This window comes from Lepidochelys kempii, chromosome 2 (genome assembly GCF_965140285.1).
Source record: "Lepidochelys kempii isolate rLepKem1 chromosome 2, rLepKem1.hap1, whole genome shotgun sequence".
NCBI classification, from domain to species: domain Eukaryota; kingdom Metazoa; phylum Chordata; order Testudines; family Cheloniidae; genus Lepidochelys; species Lepidochelys kempii.
Genome location: NC_136381.1, coordinates 76,906,868 through 76,919,392, shown reverse-complemented (window position 1 = coordinate 76,919,392; position 12,525 = coordinate 76,906,868). Strand labels below are relative to the sequence as shown.

At 41.3% G+C, this 12,525-nt stretch overlaps 1 protein-coding gene across 1 annotated transcript; it reads left to right on the top strand.

Annotated features, from left to right (window-relative positions):
• The first annotated feature begins 2,759 nt into the window (after positions 1-2,759).
• CATSPERD (catsper channel auxiliary subunit delta) lies at positions 2,760-5,090 on the top strand. Its single transcript, XM_073329620.1, has one exon. The coding sequence runs from the start codon at positions 2,760-2,762 to the stop codon at positions 5,088-5,090; it is 2,331 nt and encodes a 776-aa protein (XP_073185721.1).
• Positions 5,091-12,525: the final 7,435 nt, after the last annotated feature.

Below are 12,525 nucleotides of genomic sequence, written 5' to 3'. Positions count from 1 at the left end.
GCTTCCCACGCGAACAGCTGATTCGCGGGAAGCTGGGGGGGGTGGAGAAGCAGAGGGGGGCGGCACGTTCAGGGGAGGAGGCGGAGGCGGAGGTGAGTTGGGGCTGGGCCTGGGGCAGGGAGCTGCCGAGCACCCACCAAATTTTCCCTGTGGGTGCGCTCCAGCCCCGGAGTACCCACAGAGTTGGTGCCCAAGGTGCCATTTTTTAAATGATCAGTTGGGGGAGCGACCGCTCCCCCCCAGCTATGCTACCCCGCCCCTAGGAACCAGAGGGACCTGCCGGATGCTTCCTGGGAGCTGCCCCAGGTAAGCACTGCCAGGACTCCCCACCTCACCCCCCGGCAGATCCCTTTGGCTCTTGGGGGGGCTGGGCACCCACTACGGTGGCCCACACAACCCTCCTGCCCAGTTCTGGGGGCAGTCAGGGGACAGGGGAGGGGGTGGATGTATCAAGGGTCCCGGGGGGTTGGAGGTAGGCCACGACCCCCTTGTGGGGTGAGGGGGGAACCTGTTAAGATTTTGGCAGCTCATCACTGCTTACAGGGTAATCAGAGTCAAAACAGAGAATCCCTCTAGACAAAACCTTAAGTTACAAAAAGACACAAAAACAGGAATATACATGGCATCCAGCACAGCTTATTTTACCAGCCATTAAACAAAAGGAAATCTAATGTATGTTCTAGCTAGATTACTTACTAACTTAACAGGAGTTGTAAGGCTGCATTCTTGATCTGTTCCCGGCTAAAGCATCACACAGACAGTCTAACCCTTTGTTCTCCTCCCTCCAGATTTGAAAGTATCTTGTCCTCTCATTGGGCATTTTGGGTCAGGTGCCAGCGAGGTTACCTTAGCTTCTTAACCCTTTACAGGTGAAAGGGTTTTGCCTCTGGCCAGGAGGGATTTTATAGCACTGTATACAGAAAGGTGGTTACCCTTCCCTTTATATTTATGACATAAGGTATCATTGAAAAAGTTATAGTCTGCTAAAGTATGATTATCCTGTTTACATGCATGTATCATTGTATATTAAGTTATGAAACTGTGTGTTTGTTTTTCAAATCTTTTGTGTTTCTGGGTAACACCCCCAAGATCAGAGTTTAAATTCAGTCTGAGCTGTCTGGAGCCAAGTGCTGGTAAATTTTTAAAAACTTGTGGGAGTCCCGGCACCTCCTGCTGGGCTGAAAGCCCGAGCCCCAGTGCGCCCCATGGGGCTGAAGCCCCGAGCCTCCATGCCACAACGCCCTCCCCAGGCTAAATCTCTGAGTCCCGGTGCCCCACCCCAGAGCTAAAACCCCAACCGCCTCCCCGCAACCCCACAGCTGAAGCCAGGAGTGCCAAAGGGATTGTGGGTGGAGGGTGGACATAATCTCTGAGAATTTAAACCCTGCACAAAACAGATTGGCTAGCCAGTCTGCTTAATGGCCCATTAAGGAGAATCAGCTCTTCTAGGGACCCTTCCTGAGATCCCTTCAGGCAGCACCTAGGCAATGAATGGCTCATGACTCAGCAAGACCCAGGACTCCATGTTTGCACCAGTAACTTTCCAGGCACCTGGACTAAGACGTATCAATTGCAGACTGTCCCATCATTCTCGGACTTCATTCCTGCTCCATCTCTGGACTATGATTTCTAGCAATAATAAAGAATAAAAAAGACTGATGACTCTCCCAGTCTTTTGTGTGATCCAGAGAGATTTATTGCAAGCTAGCAGAATTACCTTCACTGCTAATATCCTGACCTACACTCTGAAATCAATTGTAATGTGTATGATTCCTTGAACCAATTAATAACTCTCTTCTTTTCTATTAAACAATCTTTAGTTTAGGCTGCAGCCTGGTATTTGGTAAGATCTGAACTATAGATTCACCTGGGGTGTGTGGCTGGTTCTCTGGAACTGGAAAAACCTTACATGTGGTGCTTTTGGTTTTAACAACCTGACGTCACAAAGGCCAGTTATCTCGGTGGTGATAGGGGCTGGATTGCCTATAGGTGACTGTTCTGGCTCCTTGTTAACTAGTTTAGTGATGCAGTAGCTCACTTTTGTTACTGGCTTGGTGACCTCTAATGATAGAATAAACCACCAGTTTTGGGGTGTCTGCTCTGTTTCCTACAGTCTGTTCTGAATTGGGCATTTTCAGCTGTGACCCAAACCAGGTACAGTGACAAAGAGATTAGGGAAGCACAGTTGAGGTGAATACAGTGCTACTAGCCTCTGGGGGGGTCATTGCTCACTAGGGTTGTTGCCCCTTGGGAAGGAATGAGACTCAAGAAACTACTGGTTTGGGGTATTGTCCATAGTTGCTGTGATTCTGTGATCATGAGCACCCGTGATAAGTACAAACCCCTCAGAAAATTAGCATTAGGCACAATATCTACTGGGGCTGTTGCCCCATGGGGTGGAGCAAATGTGAGGTAAATCTAGCAGAAGGGGTAATTGCTAGTAATGTAGAATCAGCCACAAAACTGCAAGCCTCAGACATCATTTACACATGACAGAGACTGTATAGGAAACACTCAGAATGACAGCCACACCCAACCCATAGCCCAGCCCAGCCACCAACTGCCTCTCGGAACTTCCTTCTAATTTACAGCAGGAGGGAGAAGAGCCAGGAGCCATTTTGAGCTGTTGTCCACAAGGAGCACAAGGTATCAGCCTCCACACTAAGTTGGTAGTAAGGCATATTATAACAACAGCACAACAAATGCCCCACTCCTGGCCAGTCGCACTAGCTGAACTCTGGCTATGGCTGTGTTTTGAAATGGGAGGCATTGCTTCCTGGAGATGCACTGTTGAGAAGCTAGCGTATTCAGGTCTGTCCTTCAGTGCCCGAGACAAAGCGTCAGGCACCATCCTGAGTTTCACCCGCACTGAACCTTCCCTTCTACAGTACCCATGTAATGATGGTGACCCTTGGGGACGCCCCAGTCCAGCTGTGTACCTGGGACAGGTGGTTTTCCTCAGCACAGATGGATTTGAAAGTAGCCTCCTGCCACTGACCATCCCTTCTGAGCTAGAGACCCCAAATGCCTCAGTCAGTGCCACGGCCTTTGTGAAGAAAGATCGGTTAGCAATGGTGATAAATGGACGGGTCTATCTCTACATCTTCGTGGCTGGGGAGGAGGAATGGCTCCCAGTACAGGGGATCGATTCCTTGGTCACTGAGCTCTCGAACACCCACTGCTGCTACCCAGGGCAGGACCCACACTGCCAAGCCATCAGTATGACTATTTTTGCCTATGAGACTGGGCATTCAGCCTCCAAAAGCCACATCTTCCTGTCAGAGGATGGGGGCTACACGTTCACCCCTCTGAAGCTGAGCCCAGAAGTGCACGGGGTGCTGCTTGGTGTCTACAATTTTGTTTCCCTCTCCCAGATTGGGATTCTCATCAACCACACCCAAAGTGGTAGGGAAGGGAAAAGAGGAGGGGCCTATTTCACATACATTGGAGGCAACATGAGCAACATGTACAGCCACATCTCCATGGGCTTCCACCTGAAGTCCACCGGGGGCCCAGATGTCCGGAGTATCCAGCACCCTCGCCTGTGGGGCTTTACTATCCTCTGGACCAAAGACACACTGCTGATCTCCTCCAATAATGGCTTGCTTGTGGAGCCAGTGACTGTGCAGCAGCCACAGGTGCCTCCCAGAACCTCCCATTCTTTCCCTGGCAGCGGCCTCTGCCACGTGGTCACCAGCAACAGTGAGATTGCAGTCCTGACCCAGGACCATCAGCTCTTCCATGGCAGCCTAGATATGGTCTCCAGAACTATGGTGCACATTGGAGAGAACGGCCACCAGAAAGGCCTGTGCAGTGCGGTGCTGATGTTTGACAAGGTAGGGATGCTAACCGTGTTGAGCCCTGTACTTACTAATAGTTCCTCTGCCTATAACTTCCAGAAATGCACCTTCAATGTGCAGTGGCTGCTCATGGACATTTGGCCATTTCTGCAAGAGTGCCCAGTTAAGATCCTCAAGGGCCATTTCCACAACAAGATCTATTATATCGACATGCAGCAGAAGCTGAACCTTAGTGCCACGTTTGTGCCAAAGCCAGGCACTGGGGCTTTTCCAGTGGTGACTGTGAGCAACCCTTATGTGCTAGGGTTCCAGGCAAAGATAACAGAGGGTGGGTACACACATGACAGGAACACCAAATACAGCTTACACATGCAGCTGCTGCAGCAGTGGTTCTCTGGCATGGCAGACCCTCATTTCAGTGACACATTCCCTTCTGGCGGGATGTCTGTCCTTACTGTGGACATCCCCAACAAAGGCGCCTGCTGCATTGATATGCATCCTTTGTCTGCACTTATCAAAGTAGGTTGCCCACCTACTAAACATATTAAAGTTTTTAAAAACACAACAGCATGCAGCAAAGGCTTGTTTAATCAAGGCACACTGCAAGATAACTTCACTTATTCTATCAGCCACAATTTATATGATCCAAATTTTCTTGCCACACCACAGTTAGGTCAAAGTGATCTTGAAGTTCTGTACAAGTATAATGAACTGGGGTGTCCTCTTCTGCTGTATTATGACACTCCTTGGCTGCCAGTCCTTGAACTGTGGGAAAACAATACATTTGTGGAGTACGTTTCTGCTGACTTTGTTGTGTTTGAAGTTAATGGAATGTATAATTATGATTATCTCTTGACAGCTGCTGAAGCCAATTGTATCTCTCAACCTCAGAATTGGACTGCTTTGATACAAAAGCAAGATTCTCCAAATCCACATACTGCATGGAGCAGAATGAACTATGAAAGCTGTAAGAATCACGATGGACCTAAATTAGTATCACCCTCAGCCAAATATCAAATTCTTGCTCAAAATAAAAAGAACAAGATCACTTTTTCACACTATAATGGCTTTTATATCTTTAAAGTCATTGTTGTGGACAAATTATACAGTTACTGTGAATTGTCTGCAACTGTCAGTGTATATGTCACTGGAGCTCTCCCAAAGACTTTCTTACATGCTTGGACAATGCTGACAGCTTTTCTGACTATCATTCTGATTGCAATTTTGATGGGATACCTCTTACATAAACTATCACTTATGAAAAAATCCCCAAAAGTTAAAGTATTTTGAGCATAATCATTTAGAAACCTAGTATGGTGTTCAGGGAAATTAACAGGGGTAGTGTTAAGAATTCTCATAGGCTAGTTTTACAGTTCAGGAGAGCAATTTTTTTTTTTAAATGATAAAGCCCAATTGAGGCAGGCTGGTTAAAATAAGGAATGCCTATGCATGAAAGAGGAAATGATAAAAGGCACAGTTATATGTTTTCTAACTTTATAGATGTTGGAGGGGTGATGTTCTACTCCAAGCCATTAGATTGTTAAAGGGTGGATGTTCCTTTAGATCTATTTTAACATACTCATTTATCTTCCCCAATTCTTTTTCTCATTTTTCATGCGATAATCTTCCGTCTCTTGGCTTTTGTGAACAATCCTCACAGCCAGCTATTTTATTGCTAATATATTGCTTTTAAGTGTATCACCTTTTATTGATGTAGTCAATTATATTAACCTATTCAAGAGCTGGATCTTCTAATCCAGCTGACCCTTTCTTCAAAAAAGAATAAAGATGTTCTTGGAGCATGGCCGGTGCTTGTTCCATGGACAGTATGTCAATGGAAATCCAACAGATTCCTGTTTCCTCTATTTTGCATTCCTGTTGTGATTAGGGTGTATATTTTCCTCCTCTCCCACCATTTGCAATATTAATTTTAGTTTATATCCCATTCCATTTGCTGGATGGCAGAATACTGACACTTCTATTGGGTTCTAAAGAACTCTCCATCAAAACAGTGAAGTACAATTATTTTCCAATATGAGAGAATTGAAGAGATTCTGAAAACATTACTGAGGTTGAATAGCACTTGCCTTCAATGGGATTACTAGCGTGAGTAAATACGAATTAACATGAATAAAGGTTGCAGAATGTGGCCCCTGGCTTAGTTCATTAAATTAGGTTTTTTAGTTGACAGACCAATGGTTTCCTGTTGTCTCATGTGGTCAACCAAGTATTGCCTATTTAATGAATGTACCATGAAACTTTGTTGTGGTCCACTGCCATAATCAATTCATACTCCTCACCACTGAGACTCTCATCCCCCTCCCCTTTCTCCCCACCCCTACACTTGCAAGGACCTTTCAAATTGGTATAAATAGCTTTTAAAAAAAACTTTATTGGTAGGCACAACGTATGGGCTAACACGACAACGGCATGCAACAGAAACAAACCAAAAACAACATTCATCGTTTAAGAAACCAACTGGGATTTTGTCTTCATATTTCATATTGTCTTGACTATAGAAAAAGTATTTTAATGTTAATTAACATTTTAATGTAGCAAAAGTATTTTCGACAACTGTCTTTACATCTCTGTAGTAAAATTGTTCATTTTTATTTGTTGTTAACTGAGGGCTCATTTGTGGATTTCTTGTATTTATTAGTGTAGAGCAAGTGAAGAAACAATATAGTTTCTTCAGATAAGATGCTTTAGATGTGTTTTGCTTATAAAAACAGAACTTTTGCTTTTTTTACCTGCATATTATTTGGACATTATTAGATTTAAAAATAAAAATTTGTCAGTTTAAAAAAAATGGTAACAGTTTGTTCTGTCTATGGAATGTAAGATGAATAGTTAAAGTGAGTTCCCTCATGATTACCCCTTCTGTAAAATCCACCCCTCATGCTTTTCACGCTGGGGATTCAACTGTCTAGATCAACAACCTGGAAGAGACTCGTGTGTATTTGCAAGTGAAGGAAGGAAGGTGTTCTGTTGGGATGAGTTTTCAACCTGTTGTTGGAAAGGTAATCAAGAAAAAAAACACAAGAAAAAAGGTTTCAACAGACTGCAAGAAGCGGCAAAACTGTGTCACAAAACTAAATGAATAGGATGCAGTAAGGGCAGGAATTAAGGAGAAGACCTGCCCTCCCAGAAGGTGAATATGGTAATGAAAGCACAAAATACAACCTCTCTTTGGATTGATGAAAAAATGTTGACATATATTATGAGGTATCCCTTTGAATAAACTGGCAGAGTAAATGAATTGCATAAGATTAATCAAACACATTATTTGATTATTCTTAAATGATGTACAACCAAGCTTATTTTAATAACCAGCACAAACCTACTTAGAAGAGATGAAATCTTGGACTTGTAAGTCAACGATAACCAATCAATAGCTATCCTGGAACTCTAGAAGCAATTATGCATCAGCTACTGGATAACAGCTACGTGGATGTTTGATATTCTGGCCAAACAGATTTTTAAACAATTTATTATGAATATGATTCTGTTCTTCAGACTTGCCCTACTGGGCTCTCTCTTTCCTTTACCTCTCACATTCAGACTGTTGCTAAATTGTACATCTTTTTGTTGTACAACATTTTTCAGAATCCATGCATTACTTTTCAACTCTACTGTCAAATCCCACAATTGTCCCTTGATAATCTCACCTAGGCTAGAGTAACCATCTTCTCAATAGTCACCTTGCTTCCCTCCAGTCTATTCAAAATGCCACCGAATTTATTTTCCTCACCCACTCCTCTGACTACATCAACCATCTGGACACATCTCTTTACTAGTTTTACAACCTTTTCATCATTTTAACCCCTTCATTCTTGCTTGCAAGGCTCCTCCCAACTCTGCCTTTGTCTACAACTCATTTTTCCCACCACTCCTCTGTTCAGACCATGTGCTCTGCCATTTTTGCCTCCCTCCATGCCATTTTTTTACTTTTCCCCTCCACAAGTACTCCTGTTTTCACCTCACCTGCCCCATACCTAGAATGTTCCCTTTGATCCTGTACACCTGGAAACTTCCTGCTCTTTCAACACCTTCCTCAAAAATCCTTCCCTTACCACATTCTTGGAAAGCAAACTAAGAACTAACACGTTGCATAGTGTGCATCACCTAACCCATAACCTGACTCTATATTCTCTCCTCTATCCCCAGTGGGTGATTATCTTCTCTGAGAGTCCTGTCTTGTGATCAGTTTAGGTCATAAGCTGTTTAGGAGAAGGATCAGGGGCTGACCAATAGCTGGAGTAAACTGTCATAGCTCTATAATGCATTTGCCCCCAAATCCTTATTTGCAATATAAAACCCCCTGATTACCACACAAGTTTCTAGACAAATTCTAATGGCAAAATAATGTGTGGAATATTATCCCAATTCACTCTGCATGTGAATTTTAAAAAAACCTACTAACTACAAAGCCAGCAAGAAGAAAAACCTCCTCGGAGGGAAGTATGAGAGTATGCAATTATTGGACAAGCTGGCTGAACTACTGGGCCCAGTGTAAAAGTAACAGGTAAACAGAAAGGAATTGGTAACCGTATAATGAAGGCCATTTAGCACCATCCATTTTCAGTTACGCTAACTTTCCTTAACATTGCAGCCATTCTGACCCACATTCAGTTGAACGTGTTTCACATCAATGAATATTTTAAGCTTTAAATATACAATAAAGATTCCAGAATCTTTCATTCGATTGCACCAAATGTTACTCTTGGTTATACTTTTTCGGTAAACATACCATGCTACCCATGGAGGATTCTCACTCATGAGTCCTATGCTTCTTAGCACAAGACTGGCTGACCTACCATAGCTCTCCCATTTTCTTACCCTTGAGGTCAGCAGTAGTGAAGTAGAGCATGCCCCAATATCTGTTAAATCTCATCTACTTTAACAGGAGCAGGTTAAGGCTAAGTGAAATTGCTGCCATACCAAACAAACATAACAGGCAATGCCAAACTACAAATAAAAAATAAAGTAAAAAAGTATCCATAAATATCTTCTCCAGGATATAAAATTAGTTTCAAATGTCTCTGAAGCCAATAATCTAAGTAACTGAACCAAAGTGAGGTCTAAACAATTATTTTTGACTCAAACTATTTGCACCACTCCCTACTGTGAAACAGAATTTTATTATAAATCCACGTCCCCAAGGGGTAATCCAAAGAATCAAGGAAAGTTTTCATCAGTACACAATTCAATTACCATTATTATGATAAGAGGATATAGTAATTATAGCACAAGCATGGACATCAATTGTGTTCTAGTGTCCGGTTTTATTAGCAACAACTTTGTACCTAATGTAAGATGACATTAAGTTCAAAAATAATATAAGCACAAAAGAACTCTCACAGAAGAACAAAACATATGCTGTATGTTGTATTTCAGAAATTCATTAAGGACTGTATTGTAATGTGTATACACACAGAGCAAAGTTAAACTTAGGCATGCAACTTCAACTTTGGCATTTCTGCACTTTTGATAGCTTAAGTTTGCACAATTAACATTCTGACCAGTCTTTTGCATGGAATTTCCCAGGTTGCTGGGTTGTTTTTGTTTGCTTGGGGTGGGGTGGGGTGGGTTTTTCCTCCCCCCCTTTTTGGGTTGGTTGTTTCTGTTTCTTTGCGGGGTGGGGGAAGATTGTTTTTCAAGAATAGAAACAATCAAAAAAATTACAAATTCAGCATTAGGATTAATCTTAAATGAAATTCAGATGTGTTAAGGTATGGAACTGCACATTTAAAGCAAATAATCCTAACTCTGCCTGGTAGTGACACCATCCAATAACCACACAATTATGTTGGTATTTTGGTGTTTAAAAACCCAGATTGGATATACCTAATTAAAAAAAAAAAAAACGTGCTTTTCCCCACTTGCGATATAACTACAGGCCATAATTAAGGTTGTTTAGATGCCTTGTGTTTTTCCATGCCTTATTTTGATTTATTTTGGATTTAAACTTAATTTTTTCCTAGGTTTGTAATGCTTGTATTGGAATAATTACAGAGTTCGTATGGTTTTAACCTTGAGTTTACTTATATGCATTCAACCTTAACTGCAGCTTACCATAATACTTTTTGGAATTTTTTGTTTCTCGGTCTCTTGGAAAATATATACATAAGAAAGAGACAAATATCCATATTAGGAGTTCTCGGGACTTAGAAAACCTAACTTAACTTAGTGAAGACCTAAGTGAAGCAAGTAAGGTTTAGTTCAACAAGTGTACCAAATTTGAAGTCTAAAGCAACTTTAATTAAAATCAAAGGAGACTTTTAAAAGCAAGGGAAAATAAAGTAGGGCAGCAAGAAACTTTTAGCCTTAAACCAGTTGTAACAAGGGAACTATAGGTTCTTTCTAAAGAGTAAACAGAACTTGCTTATCCTGTTTCCAAACCGTTATGTTGCCTGTGTAAATTACTTAAGGGAGTTGTTCTCACAATCCCACTATTTTAGATGCAAAAATAGGTTATTTGAAAAGAGATCACATTAGGGTCAATCCCCTCTAACTGAGTGATTCCTAGCACACAGAATCACAAGGACAGTGGATACAACTTCCAACTTATCTGTATGTGTGTATATATATATATATATATATACATATACATACACACACACACACACATATATCTTCTTACTATATGTTGTATTCTATGCATCTGATGAAGTGGGCTGTAGCTCTATGCTCTAATAAATGTGTTTGTCTCTAAGGTGCCACAAGTACTCCTGTTCTTTTTGCGGATACAGACTAACACGGCTGCTCCTCTGAAACCTGTCAGTAGTGGTTTAACACTCCAAAATTGTTTTTCCAAATCTCAGAATATGATTTTTTTGTCTTTACAATTAGTTAATCCTTTTGTCCCTCAGACTAGAATGTCTAAAGCCTGGAAAGAAAAAGCGGTTTCCTGTACACTTCATAAGCAAATTGAGCCATTTAAAAGCTACCTTACAGCAAAATTCATGAAAGCTTTGAATTTGCCATGTCACAGTGCATTTTAAAACTAAAGCACCGACTTCAAAACTCAAGACATTTTCACTTTGATCAAGTTTTAGTCTATTCTGAGGAAACTGGCCAAGGAATTTTGTTTACTCTCATTTCAGCATTATACATGAGTGAATGTCAATCCTACTTCGAGAACCTTGCAGTCTATCAATATGGGCCATTGGCTAGATTCTTATTATTCAGAAATATTTGCTTAGGAATTTCCCTGAAGTATTTGATTTCTGGGCCTTTAACTCAATTCATTATGCAATACATACTTGTTTGGTACAATCAAAAATTCAAGATAGCTTTGAAAGCAAACAACCGATACCAATCACTTTTTATTTCTCTTGGAATTTCATCTCAAAATTTCAAGCAATGTTTAACAAATTGTTTACTTAATCACACAGATTAAAATGAAGACTGAAGAATGTGGGAAAAGCTTTGTTTTTATAGGGATGCTATTGCTGAAAGCTAGCTGCACTGAAATTCAGTTCTGTAACACTGAATACTATTAGCCATCTTCTGATCAAAATTCCTTTAAGCTGGCATCTATGTTTTAAGAAAGCCTGATTGATATCCATTGGGATGAAGAGCTCTCAGCTAAGAAAATAATTCTTTCCCCACTATTTGGTTTGCAGGATCATATTAGAACCTCTAGTGGGAATTCACACAAGTTTGCCACTTTGCTCAGCTGACATTACTGTAAATTATCTGGTAAAGGAAGAGCTATAGAAAGCCCTGTTATTTACCATAGTAACTGTGACTCTTTCCTATCTGATGATTTCCTATATGGATCTATGCACTTGGGAATTACATACACACACACACATTTGGAATTTCAGCTAGCAGTATCTGTTGTATGTACAAAGAAGGGCTGAAGACGGTTGTGGTCCCAACCACACACAAAAATTTGACAATTTACACCAGTGGAACCGAAACAAAACCTAGCCCTAAGTGTCTGCTTAATTGTTACCTTCCTCCATCTGGTGAGAGCTATTCATATCTATAATTAGACAGCATGCATGCCTGAATTTCTACAGACTTACTCACTTAATAATTGATAAGGATTTCACCTGCACAGTCACATAGATGCATCTGATGCAGATCAAGTTTTAACTCAAGATTGTGACAAGTATTGACTTCCTAAGTAAGTAAAAACCAGGACATGCTAAATGGGTATTAAGCAATGCTTTAATATATAACTTTCAAGTCCTCTTGGAATTTTTATCATCTATTTTCATCGTATTTATTCTGAGAAAATTTACAACTTGGCTGTAACAATTGACTGCAGGCGGATATCCAAAACATGGTCTCAAGTTAAAAGCAATTTTTAATATAAATCTCCAAGGAAAAATGTATTTTTAGAGAGACCAGATGACTTTTTCTAACTTAAGATGCTCTTACTGTAATTTAACTTTTCCACAACTCTGCCCCCACCCCACCACCCAAACCTTAGTTTTGTTGAATACACAGAATTAATCCATTGTGACATACCAGGCTGCAATCCAGACCAGTGAGGGGCTGTGTCACTCCTTCCTTGCAATCTTGGGTGCCTTACAATGCCTTGCTGAAGCAGCTCCTACCTGGGCCACTCACAAACATCCTTCCAGCATACAAGCCAGACCCAGAGTGTCTGTGTAATTACAGCCTGCCAGCCACACTTGGGTTACAGTCTGGCTCTCACTAGTCTTGGTTATACTGCAGGGTGACCCCAACACACACCCCAGTCTCAGAT